General features: G+C 38.5%; 2 protein-coding genes and 1 pseudogene across 3 annotated transcripts in view; 2 read left to right on the forward strand and 1 right to left on the reverse strand.

Annotated features, from left to right (window-relative positions):
- Positions 1-13,374, forward strand: part of LOC110048450 (uncharacterized) — a 33,828-nt gene extending 20,454 nt beyond the window's left edge. For both annotated transcript variants that reach the window (XM_089271635.1, XM_089271636.1), the window contains 3 exons: positions 9,609-9,676; positions 10,531-10,644; positions 10,741-13,374. In XM_089271635.1, the coding sequence (XP_089127761.1) occupies positions 9,609-9,676; positions 10,531-10,644; positions 10,741-13,269 (2,711 nt within the window). In that variant the 3' untranslated portion in view covers positions 13,270-13,374. The remainder of the gene's footprint in view (positions 1-9,608; positions 9,677-10,530; positions 10,645-10,740) is intronic.
- Positions 583-1,565, forward strand: LOC149105721 (uncharacterized). The gene has a single exon (XM_089271638.1). It carries the CDS (start codon positions 583-585, stop codon positions 1,480-1,482), a length of 900 nt encoding a protein of 299 aa, XP_089127764.1. The 3' UTR covers positions 1,483-1,565.
- Positions 6,923-8,323, reverse strand: LOC149105722 (uncharacterized protein KIAA1958-like; annotated as a pseudogene).
- Positions 13,375-13,682: the final 308 nt, after the last annotated feature.

Here is a 13,682-nt window from a genome sequence, read left to right on the forward strand (position 1 = left end):
GAGATAAAGAGACAAATTGCAGAAGAGATGGATCGACTAAAAGGATTGTTTTCAAAATTGAGTTAAATTGTTTCATAACAAAAAGCGAGGATAATATGGATGAAAGACCACCACCATATAATCCATCATATTAAAAACATTTTATTAGTATATAGTATTAATAAAATGAGTTTATGGGATAAATTCAAAAGTAGGTTTCCAAATGCAGACTTTAGTAAATTTATGGCTGTAAAGTACTCTGACCATACAGAAGTAGTGCATAAAGAGTCTGATGGGACAAGAGACATCTATGATAGACAGGGTAATTTACTTTCTAGCAATTATTATTAAGACGAGATGAAAAAGGATTTAAGTATTGCAGGTTTTCCTTTAGAATTAACCTTAAACCCAAGACCAAAGTTATCAATTCCCGCTGTTGAATTCAGTGAAAATCCACACTCATTAGGTGATAGACTGGTCAACCATGATATTTATCTTACACCGAGTGATAAATTCGGCATCAAGTTCCGTAATATCTTTCAACATAATATAGTCAGGCATACGTCTGGTAAAGAATCACATCTTTGGTTAAAAGGTCCTAACATGTCTTATTGGCCACAGCAACTTAATTTTGCGGTTTGGTGTGCAACAGCTGGTTGTGGAATAAGTATTCGTTCATTGTTTGATGATGGTATGACTGATTCTGAACTAAAATTGCCACCACAAGTCAGGTCTTTTCTCTGGTTTCATGTTTATTTCACAGTCCGACGAATCTTATTTGAGATGGGTGGAATTCAAGGTCCAGTCCCATTACCCGATGATCCGGTTTTTGATGTGATAAAAAACTCTTATGACATCTCTTCCTACAAGCGGATTTGTAATGAATTCAAAATAGCTCCAAATTCTGACTTTAGATTTAAAAAAGGTAGTAATAATGGTCTGGGTGATGTTTATGTTTGGGCAACTGGTTTAGGTCCTACTAACACCGATTATAGATATCCAGATTGGAATAAATTCAGTGATGAAGGTGGAAAAGCAATAGAGGGTGACCTTATTTATTATATTGATAATGGTTTAGCAAGGCATCAATATGAATATTTTGTCACTCCAGTCTCTTATGGGTTAACAAGTGCAGGTCAAACAAGAATCAATCAATCAATTGAAGCATTTGTTTATTGCATTCTTGGTTCACACATTAATGTAAGAAGTAGTATAATTGGAACTAGCGGTTCGGCGAAAGAAGTCGGGCGTGAGTTTCTGACACTAATTGAAGATGCTATTGCACAACCTGACATTAGCAAGTCTGTTCAGAGATTTCAGCTTGTTGTTCAAGAAGCAAAAGTAAAACTAGATCTTGCAATAAGTCCAGGAACTTGGTTGATGCCTTCAAGAATGGTTATTAATACTGAAAGCAAAGTCAATTACAACAATAAACTAAAGAAAGCTAACTCATCTATGAAATTAGGTGTAAACAGGAGCCATAATCGGGGACGGAGACCGTAAGCGCGCGCCATTTCTAGTATTGGGGTTGTCCCCATGATATGGGACAATAATTCTATTTTTAGAACAAATTGCGCCATCGCCTGCGGCACACGCGCGTACATGCTGCGAGGATTTTTGCGGATGTCGTGCAGGGGAAATGGCGCCCGAAATTCCCGAACATTTTCATGTTTTTGGCCCACAACTCAACGCGTTTACGTCTGTTGGAATTTTTCTAAGTATTTTCATCGTAAGCTGCTCCAGTTTGAGTGAAGTAAGATCAGACAGTGTCGAATTTAGGTATGTTGCGCTTTAAGCTTATATATATCGCGCTGACCAAGTTGTGTTCCTACGGATGCTTCTTTTACATGAGCTGTACGTTACTCCACTTTAAATTTCACATATGTTGAAGATTAACAGCTTTTCCATTACACAGCAAAACACTAGCTGGATATATTTAGATATAGCAGAGCTCCAGGACTTCATAGTTTCCTAGCTCCTCTTGCCACACGCTTGCGAGGAATTTGCCAGTCTATCGCGACTGAAAAGTAAAGCAAAATAATTGCTAGTTTGGTCAGTTTGAGTTTCGCCTGAATTGTAAGCAACGCTTGATGTTTCATCAAGGCCCAATAACTTTACGTCCGTAGATACTGATCAGTTTTATTCGTGTAAAAATCCAGTAAATTCTCTGTTGTCAATGAATGAGAGCGCTCACCGATGCGTGTTTTGTACAGTCAGTAAACATGACAAATTGTACTTCCGCCGCACTTTCGTGCGAAAACGTGCATCGAACTCAAACAATAACTCTATAGTTTTTAAATATGTTTAAGACTGATAAATGTTTGAGAACATATTAAAAGCTAAGCTGAAAATATGTGAATAAAGCAGAAATAATCAGCAAAGTTACGATGACGCTTTCTTTAATCAACTGAGTTCGAATAACGGTTTCGATTTTGTTGATCGACTTGTCAAAACTCCTTGTCTATTTTCATTTTCGCAGTGTAAAACTTCACTATGCTTATATTGAAGAAACACACATGATGTTAGTAGCCTTTTTTGCGTTCGTGAAATTTGCTGCAGCATCTCAGCACAAAAGATAACGAAAGAAATCTTTGTCAAGATTTGTTGACAATTGAAAACACCGACTCGGACTTGAAGGTGCACGAGCTGTACTATGCAAATGAGCTAATTGTACGCGTCAGACTTTCCTTTCAAAAACTTTTGCAAACTCACCAAACAAGCAGAAACAATAAGAAACCATCAAAACAGGTTTTGGTTATGATTAACCATTGTCTGAGAAACTCACAAATTAACTCGATACCAGAGTAGAGAGTTTTCTTGTTATATTCTTAAGTCAGAACAAACGCAAAAACATACGCGTACAGCGCGGGCAGATCTTATTATTCATTCCCAGCGCGAGATTGGAGTCTTGTTTTCGACCCTGAAAAACCCACCTTTTCCGTTAGCTCAGAGCATAAAACTACATATAAGCGCCCTGTTTCGTATTCCCTACCTTATTCCTTACCATCGCTATGAAAAATACGCAAGATAATATCTCAAGGTCTCTCAACTATCACCATTTGATCACGTAACGTGACAACATCCACGCGAGAGCCCCCGACATGTGCGTGGATCCGCGCGGATATATGACGTCAGGATGGCGCAATTTGTTCTAAAAATAGAAAAATTGTCCCATATCATAGGTGCGCGCGGATCCCAAGACTTACGGTCTCCGTCCCCGATTATGGCTCCTGGTGTAAATTCAGATGTGAATATTCAACAACAGCCGGTTGGCATTAAACATAATTTAGGTAAGAGCAAAGTACAGTTACCACATACAGTCAATCCTGAAAAGCCTTCCACACCGGTCAAATCAAAACCTATGACTAAACCTACTACATTAGTTAAAGATACCGGAAATGATAACGATGGATTCAGAAGCAAACATGAACTGAATTTAGCATTGATTATTGTTTGTGTAGGCGTCTTAGCTTATTACATGTCTTCTCATGTATTTCGATAACCGATTAGCATGTTAATGAAGTATTTACTATTAGCTCTTGTAAAATGAAAATCTTTCTGAATCGTTAGAAAGATTTTTATTGTTTGAGATCTCTAGTGGTGTTACTGTCACGCGTGACATTGCGTGACAGACCTTAAAAAAAGGGACAAAACCCTTGTCGGGGGGTGCTCGGTGGCTATTATTCTGCCTAGCCCCGGCTAGGACTTTTCGCGCCGCTGACAAGGCGGCTGTCGTACCCATTTAACCTCTGGGAGCCGAGGTTTGAAATCCCGAGAGATCTGTGAGCACCCCCCTGTTAACAGTAGGGCCGGAGCGGGTTCACCCCGGGGGTACCGTCTACTGGAGACATCCCCTACTACTCCTAACAAAGTGCCTGCGCGTGCCGTATTAGGAATCACAGGTGGCCACCCTGACATCCAAAAGCACCTCCATTTACTTCGCTGACAATTGGTTATTCAAATCACATATTTATATTGTTTACTCACACTTTCTCCATTTTTGTGGTACTCTTTCTCTGTCATTCACTGTGAGCATACGCAGAAGCAGGAGGATATAAAGATCTAATTAATTTCCAATTCAAATTCTAGTGGCATTCCTTTGAAGTCAAAGAGGTTGCTATTTTGGTCTCTGACACTAAGAGTGATGCTATTTACATAATCATCTGTCGAGCAGTCACGCATCAAATCTTCCGTCGATGAATAATACACTTTTTCATAAGGCTCACCTTTTACATCAAATTTAGCTAAAAGGTCTGATCGTTTTCCGTTTAAAAAGTTTTTTGTTCTGTCAACTATATCGCAGTGAATGAAGTATGTGGTTTTATATTTTATACTTTCAATTATTGTTTTAGATTCTAAAGTTAGTGATCCAACATTTGGATCTAGATTAAACAATGAAATGATGCGCTGGTCAACTGTAATATCTTTTGACCCTTCTTTTGTGATCACAAGTTGCCCTGAAGGTTGATTTGTTTCAGCTTTTAGTTCTTTAAATAGTCCAGAGAGCTTTTCCGCTAAAGCTTTTAAATTGTAATGACCAGGAGGTAACCTTTTAAAAACAGTTTGAATAGGATTATTGCTATCTTTTTGAATAGCAGATGCAGCTTTTTCAAGATTACGCCAGCTATTGTATAAGCTGCAAGATAAGATTTTCATATAATTTATCTTTGGGATCGGCTCTTCAAAGTAGACCGTCGCTCCATTCTTTTTTGTAGAGATAGTTAAGAATACCATATATATCTCTACAAAATAAAATCGCTTTTAATAAATAAATCTGATTTGACATTCTTGACAATGAAATCTTCCTTTTCCATGAATACATATTCCTTTTGGTGAACAACAATATTTACATCGGTATTTTATTTTTCCATGAATACAGAACATATTTCTAATATTATCTATGCACATTTATAACTATTTAAGAATGAATTTTATAATAAGCTAATCTCTACTTTTAACAAATAGAGTTTTAATATGTCCACATTCTGCACAAATACATTTCATCATAGTCCTACCATTTTTTGTCTCAACGTATTTTTTACTGCCTGGTTTACATTTTGTTATTTTTCCTTGGTAACCACACAATGATAACCTATATTATATTAGAGATACTATTCTTAAATGTCATCCTAAAAGAAAGCTATAAAAAACAATCTTTGATCTTCCCCAACCACAAAAACAGCAATATGAGCTTTCCATGATATATTTTCCATCTCTTTTTATTGTCACTCCCACACTTGGGTTTTCACATGTACAATTTTGACAGTACTCCATTAATTTATTTACTCATATTCTTTTTAAAATAATCAGTATTAGTCTATTTCATTTCTTTCTCTTAATCTTTCACTTCTTTCTCTCTATTCTTTCTCTTAATCTTTCTCGTCTTTCTCTCTATTCTTTCTCTCAATCTTTCGTCTGCTACTACTATTATTCCTAATACACCTATTAGGGATTCAAATGAATCTATCATCCTTCCCAATGGAATAGAATGATCAAAAGATTCAAATCTGCGATAAGGGCATTTGTAATGACCATTAAGACGTGAAATTTCTCTCATACAATCATCACAACAAATGTAGATACATCTTTGACATTTATTGTTTGTCTGTTTTTCTTCACAAAGATTACAGATTTTCATCATCATAGTTATAAATATTTATAATTTTTTTTCAAATTCAAATTAATAAAATTTAAAAAAATTGAACTATATAATATTATTATAAAATGAGTTACGCAATGGTAACACTCCAAGAACTTGATGTCTCAAAAATTACTTTTGGAAAACCAAAACAAAACCAGTACAAAGCGACTAACATTCCGATATATTACCAAAAGGAAGATAAAAACATTCCTCTCTACATTAGCTTAAAAGCTTGCAGTGCTCCTTTTGGAATCTATCCTAATCGTGAGTTTAATGATGGAAAAAAAATAAATGGATATGGAATAAGCTTTTCTATGAATGAAACTTATTCTGAAAAAATAAAAGGGCTTGATCAGTATTTAATTGAAACTGCTTACCAAAATCGTAAAAGTTGGGGATTAAATGAAAAAATACCAAAACAATCTATTTCAGGTTATGATGAATTTGGAACTGAAGGTAAGTACAAAAGACTTTTAAAATATCCATATCATATTAATAATAATGGAGAAAAAGTTTATGATGTAAATAAGTACTTACCACGAATAGATACAAAGATAATCAGTAACCTTAATGAAGAACCACATCAACTTGACGTTGTTGCTTTTGATGATAAACGTGAAAAGGTTGACAGCTTAACTAGTAAAAACTATAAAAGTTCCCTTCCAGCTGGTAGTAAAGTGAGTTCAATCTTATTATTATCTCGAATATCAATTGGTACTTATGGTATTGTATTAAAACCTATAGCTAAACAACTCTTAATCAAAAAAGGTTGAATTTTTACCCAATGACGAATTTCTTTTAGAAGATGATGAAGAAGAAGATATTTTTGATTAAAAAATGAAAAGTAAAATTATAATATAGTATGGAAACAAGAACAGTAAGCTATGGTAAATTAACACATGTATTATTAGTATAGGAAATAGCACGGTCTCTAGGGGTATTTGGGATAAATAGCGCGAGTGATATTTCAAAATTCACCAAAATATCACGAGCCGCCGCGGCGAGTGATATTTGGAGAATTTTGAAATATCACGAGCCGGTATTTATCCCAAATACCCCGAAGAAACCGTGCTACTTTTCGTTTATACTACAAAGCAAAGAAATTTTTCATTTCATATAACACACATATTTTTATTTAGTCACGCGCAGTTGAATGGCTTTACAATGACATGTGATTAAACATGTGATCGCTTAAACATCACATATGGTCACACATCACACAACTGTGATGAAACTGTACTCGAATGTCTGTAAATCTCAGTTCTAAAGAGTGAAAGTTTTTAATAGGCTCATCAGTCAAAGTTTAACAATCATCTGCAATCGATTCTGCCTGTGGAACACTGCACCTCGGCTCGGGAAACTTCTGGCTAAGCTGGTAGTTGATGGTCACTTGACAGCCGTGGAAATTGTTGATTGTAATCAACCGCTCTTCATTCATCGTCAGCGTGTTTTCCACATCAGAGGAAAGGCCAACATTCTGAAGAGGACGGGGTTGGTTGGACGTGCTTGCCTGACCGTCAGAGCTTATGATTGGGGAAATCAGCCGTTGTTCATTCTCATCGCCCTCCTCGTAGTCGGCTAAAGAGCGCTCGTTTGTATGGCCAGTGACGCCAATAATTGCGGAGCGAGGTAGGTTGGCAGCTTTGAGTTTCTTCACCAGCGTTTAGCGTGCACTGTGGTTTGTGAGCCGTTTACCTTCAATCTCGCCCTGAAGAGCCATAGATTTCATGAAGGAATTAATGCTGTGGATCCCCATTCTCTGTCGCTTATACCACACTTGAGACTTAGGGCGATCAATCACCGCGAGGTAAAATGGCCCACTGTTTTTCATTTCCTCGGGTCTGTGTGACAGGAACGTCTTTAGGAGCTTGACTGGACATCTTGGCCCGCCAGTTGCAAACATTTTCGGCTGAACCACTCTTCTTTTTTTGCGAAGGCGGCCCTGACGCGTTTTTGTGGGATTTTCTTCGTACGTGATGTACTCAACGCCATTGTCGTCTTTGGTGAACGAAAAATCTTCGACATACATGTCATGGTGTTCCTGACAGCCTCGTAATCCGAAATGATGCGTCAAAAGAAACCACATTGTGGTTATCAGGGACTTCGGAGACTGGCTGCCAAGGAGCCCTTTGGACCACAACAGCTCTTCATCTTCAGTGGTTAGTGCTTTTGATGCACGGGGACGTTTGCCGTAGCCCTGTTCACGGAGGAAGCGAGCTTTCCCTTCGAGTACTTTGCGACTGGTGACAAACTCTCTGTCCTTGGCAATGGAAATGCTGCTGCCTGCTTCCTTTAAATGACGGTCCAGGGACGCTATCATTACCCGCAAACTGTCTGGCTCGTAGTCTGAACCATCCTTCTTTCTCACCTCGGCGAAAAACTTCTGAAGCATCTCGTCAAGTTCCTTGGCTTCGTGGCTTACAATATCTGGACTGTATCCTTTTTCTTCAGCCCATGTGGTCCAAACAGTAACCCAGGTCTTAGTGCTTTTCTTTGTGTTCGAATTTTCTGCATTTTCCTTAAATTGTTGTAGTTCTTTCGCGTCACAATCGGGAAATCTATCCGCCATTGTTTTAAAATTAGAAACAATAATTTTTCAGTTACCATGGAAACTGGCTGTAATTTTTACATGTAAGTATTTCAAATTTGGCTTAAATACTACTGGTCTTAGCCAATCACATTTCAGAAATTTCTCAGCCTGTAGTATAAAACAGTGAAAAAAGAGAAGATGAGTTAGCAAATGAATTCTTTCAAAAATGTTTGGAAAGTATTATAAAACTACATGTAAGATTTGCTGATTACACCCAAATCAAGTTTCTAATTTATGACAATGAAGAGACTGCTTTTTACAAACTTAATTATGAAGATGAAGATCCAATCGTATATAATTTAGGATTAGATGAAAGAAGAGAGAGATATACTTCTTTTTTTTACAATTTTAGATAAAGTAGAAGAATTAATCTGCAATAGTTACAATCGAGTAATAGAATGTCAAAAAGATCGTAATAGTGGATGGGAATATAATGTTGAAAAGGGATGGCAATTCAATCGAAAAGAATGGGAGCAGAATCTCCAGCTGGATTTGATTTTAAAAGACTATCTGGAAGATCCTCAAAACAATAATATTTGGATAGTAACCTTGTACTTACCTGTTATGAGGTATCTGAGTTAAACTAGTCTAAATCGGTTTTGACTGGTCTAGACTGGTTTCACTGTAAATTTTGCTCATGACTCACTGCCTCTTCTAAATTGCTCTGATTTTGCTCTGATTTGCTCTGAAACGGTCCAGGTGTTAGTATCATATACACTACTGCTATTCATGAGGTACTGTATTTACAGTTGCAAATTACACGACAAACCAATTATTCTTAGAGACTTTGTAAACAAACTCTTATTAAAATACAAAATTAAAAAACTCTAGAAAACACCAAAAAGCGCCCTCTCCAGCAAATTTGCATCATTTGTTATCTCCTCAAATAATATTAAAAAATAATCTCAATATTTTTCCCAGCCTACTCACCACAATATATGTTATAAGCTAATTAATTACGCAAGAAATTATTATAATTGTTCGTAGTGTATGTATTTGAATAGTAAGAAGTGTGAATAACTACAGTAGATACGTAAACTGTTCTACCCACAAATTTGTATCTTCTTTATTCTACTTAATTTCTCCTGAACAAGATGCAACAATAATGATGTAAATATCTATTTAACTATTTTTTTTATCACAATATTGTAAATTAATGAAATTATGTAAGGAATTAAAGTATGTTGAATTACTATTGTATTTATTGTGTTTATTACCCTTGAAATATTTTTTTTACAACATGTGCAGTTTTGAAAATTGGGGAATATCACTCGGATATTACCCAGTTTCAGTCGGGGCATATTCAGTCTCATGACGTGTTTAAGAACTTTTGTAAGTATTTCAAGACTTTTAAAGAGTCACTACTTTTATCAATTTTCTGTCACCTAATACCAACAGGAGCAAAGGCCTGTAAGGAACTTCAATTGTATGAAGAAGCAACCAAGTGGTGCTGCGATGGGTTGGCAGTATCCTTTACTAATGCAATTACAAACAATATCTTGTTCTTGGTGCCTCCTTTCGAATTCTTTGTTTTGAATCAACGGTATGATATGCAGTGAATCATCAAACCAGCCATATAAATTCGGACTGAATTATTGTGAAAGTATCTATCTTACATTTAGACGGTTCAGTCAAAATATAATATTCTTTGCCTGGCACTGGGGGCTCTTTGTCTGCGCGAACACTCGAGTTTCAGCGAACTTTTAAGGCTTCGCTTGGTAAAGGAATTAAGAGTGGAATATACAGAAATAAATGAATTCTGCATGCTTGATTTCGAGTAAATCGCGAAAAGATTTCTGACCATGATACTGTAAGCATAATAATTGAAAAGGGACCTAGAGATGAACACTATTTTGATAAAATTGTTTCAAAGTGATACTAAAATGTGTCATGAAGCTATATTTTGACGTCATTCACCGATGATATAAGTTTCCTTGATATAATTCTCTTTCATTGCAATTTTCTCTTCCATTGTAATTTTCTGTCAATTTCCGATTTTGAGTGCTTCTATAAAATTCTTGAAGACTCGATAGGCATTTTTTATCACCTTCTTTGTATATTTCACCTTCCATACAACGTAGTTAAGGACGTTAGAATTAGCTTTTTATAGCAAATCTGGTTTGCAAAAAAAGTCACGTTTTACTGATTTTGAACTTCTGTTTTTCTGTCTCCCTGGAAATATCCATACCAAACTTTAACCTATTTTCAAAAGCTGTCCAATCCAATCAAGGGAAGACCAGCTAATAAAAAGACTTTTTGCCTGAGGCCAAAGCCCTACAGCAATAATCACCAAAGTGTTCTTAACCTTGACTGTGAGAAGATTGATCGGGAAAACAAGACTTTGCAGGAAGTAAAGGGCAAGTCTATTGAGGATGAAGCTAAAAATAATGATGCACAGAAACTCAACGCCAAGACTGAAACTGATGTGGTCAAGGTATAATGGTCAAATATTTGAGATAAATGTTCCTGCAAAATTTGTTGTTTCATTGACCGATAGACTGCCTGGCTTATTTAGTTGTTTGTCACGCAGGAAATTAACGACAGAAAAGGAATCCTCTCAGCTAAAATCATTGGTCGATGCAGAGGACTATCTTATGGAGCTCGACACGATATTGACCGTGCCCTGCTGTACCTTTCGTTCCCTGAAAGTAGCATACAAAAGGATGGAAAGAGGGGGCCGCTGGCAGCGCGTCACTCGATGGGGGGTTTCCAATTGTTGGCGAGTGGTGAGAACGAAAAAGCAATATCGTGCTTCAAACAAAGTCTGGCTGTTTTCAGAGAATTAGGAGACCGAGAAGGAGAAGAAAGTGTCGGTGTCATTTTAGCAGTGGTCTATCAGTCTTCATCATGGGAGTGCCATCTTGCCCATGATTATCATCACGCGGAAGAATTCTTTAAACGCCGCGTGGTGATTATGAAGGAAACAGGATTGGCAGCAGCTCAGCAAGAGAGAATAGGTGAGCCCCACTTCAACTTGTATCAAGTTGGCAGGAACTTCGAAAATGCCAAAAAGTACTACAGCGAGGATCTTGCAGATTGCAGAAAGATGGGAGACAGACCTGGAGAGGGGCTTGCGTACCGGAATCTTGGCGACACATGTTACCTTACAGCCTTGGATGAGGTACTTTGCGTTGAGTACATTAAAGACGCCATGTTGTACTACAAAGAATATCTAAACATTTCTATGGAACTTGGCGACAAAGGTAAAGAAGGCGATGCATATCTTTCTATTGGAAGAATACACCAATATCTTCGTGATCTCGAGAAAACCAAGCATTACTACAGCAAATGTTTAACCATTTGTAAAGAAATCGGAGACGGGGAAGGCGAAAAACATGCTCTTCGCAAATTAAGGTCTACATTACTCATTCGTGGTGACCTTAAGCAGGTGATGCAATTAAATAATCAATCGCTTTTCATTTCCAAGAAAAGTCACGACCACTTTCACGAAGCAGAAGCACTGATATATCAAGGACACTGCTTGGCAGAGTGTAGATTTTTTAGCGATGCTGTTCTCTCCTATCAGTCTTCTGTGAAAAAAGCAAATTCCATCCGAGACTGGAATCTTTTGGAGGATTGGATGAAGATCTCCATACGACATTTCTTTGGAATTGCATACGCCGCACTCTCTGCCACTCTACTCAGACTGGACAAGACAGAAGAAGCTTTGTTAACTGCTGAGAAGGGACGCGCACAAGCTCTAGCTGACCTGCTGGAAACACAGTATGGTCTTGAAGCATGCCACTATGACCAGGACTCAGCAGAAGACTCACAGCAAGAAACAGCAAGTAAATTGTTCACCTGCGTCCCCGCCAACACTGTCTTTCTGGCCGTTTACAAAAATGTAATCAATGTGTGGCTACTGCAAGACGGAAAGCAAGTCCACTTCAGTCAGAGTAATCTCGCCGAAGACCATTCCGAAGATCCTAGCTCATTCCTCGAGGAAACCTACAAAGAGGTTGGTGTTAAACGCACAGTAAGATGCGAGGATAGGTCACTAGATGCCCTCCGCAACAAAGATGACTTGACAGTACAAAAGCCGACCGACTTGTCGCTTCTCAGTTTCCAAGAAAATCTGCGTTACGATAACAAAAAGGCATCACGCACGTCACCTCCTGTTCACAGAAAACACCTCTCCGTCCTTTATGACGCCGTTGTCGCTCCAGTAATTCCCCACCTTCGTGGAAATGAGCTCGTTATTGTCCCCGATGGTCAGTTCTTCCTGGTTCCCTTTGGTGCCTTACAAGAAACCGAGTCCCGCTACCTGTGCGAATCGTTCAGCATCCGTGTAATTCCTTCCCTGACCTGTTTGAAGATGATCTTGGATGCTCCAACCGAACACCACTGCAAACGCGGCGCTCTGGTTGTAGGAGATCCGTGGGTGCAAGAAGTTGTAAACGATGAGGGACGAAAACTACGTCAACTTCCGAGTGCCAGGAAAGAAGCGAAGATGATCGCAGCGATTGTCAAGACTTCCCCTCTCATTGGTTCAGATGCTACGAAGGAAGCAGTGCTGAGCAGGCTCAATAACGTTGCGCTGATACACCTTGCAGCACATGGCAACTCTAGAGCCGGTGAGATTGTATTGGCTCCCAATTTGTCGAGAAAATCCAAGATCCCCACTAGAAAGGATTTCTTGCTGACCATGCCAGATGTGTTGAATGCTGGCCTTAGAGCAAGACTTGTGGTGCTAAGCTGCTGCCATAGTGGCCAAGGACAGGTCTGTGACGAGGGCGTGGTCGGAATAGCTCGAGCATTTCTGGGTGCAGGGGCCCGTTCCGTTCTTGCAGCACTATGGGCAATTGACGACGACGCAACACTAGAGTTCATGCGTGTGTTCTACAAACACTTGGCCCGAGGGATGAAAGCCAGCCAAGCCTTAAACGGCGCCACAAACTACATGAGGGAATCAAGTCACATGAGGGAAACAAAAGATTTCGGTGCGACTTGCCACTGGGCCCCATTTGTGCTGCTTGGAGATGACGTCACACTAGACTGCTTTGAAGAGGATGAAGACGTCTTGGAGCATACTTCTACAAGGTACAGTGAGGGATATTAAACCAGTAAAATGTTATCTCAAAACTGAATTCCTCAGTCATAGCCTCCAGCACAGACGTGTTACAAACTCCTCATGTAAACATGAATTCGGCCATAACAAAGATCTAGCTAGATTCCTCGGAGGGGGCGGGGAACTCTCATATGAATGGGCCGGAAATACTCATTGTCTCGCTTCTTTTACAGTGCACTCAATGTAATAAAAAAGCTGTCATTTCCATTTTAACTGTTTTCTTTAAGGGGTCAAATAAAGCTCGAGCCACACCCAAATCGGTCTCCTTTAAGGGCTTAATTCAAATTTTTTGAAGAGTATCCCTGACCTTTTCACATGGGAGTACCCAGAAGAGATTCATTTCAATAATCTACCTGTTAAGTCGATATCCAGCTAAAGCAAATGACTTCACTGTTAATGAGACC

The sequence above is a fragment of the Orbicella faveolata genome, unplaced genomic scaffold (assembly GCF_042242905.1).
Source record: "Orbicella faveolata isolate gen_17 unplaced genomic scaffold, um_ofav_v1 contig_34, whole genome shotgun sequence".
Classification (NCBI taxonomy): domain Eukaryota; kingdom Metazoa; phylum Cnidaria; class Anthozoa; order Scleractinia; family Merulinidae; genus Orbicella; species Orbicella faveolata.

Excerpts from the sequence above, each read along its gene's own strand:
- LOC149105721 (XM_089271638.1), top strand. The coding sequence starts at position 583 with ATGTCTTATTGGCCACAGCAACTTAATTTTGCGGTTTGGTGTGCAACA.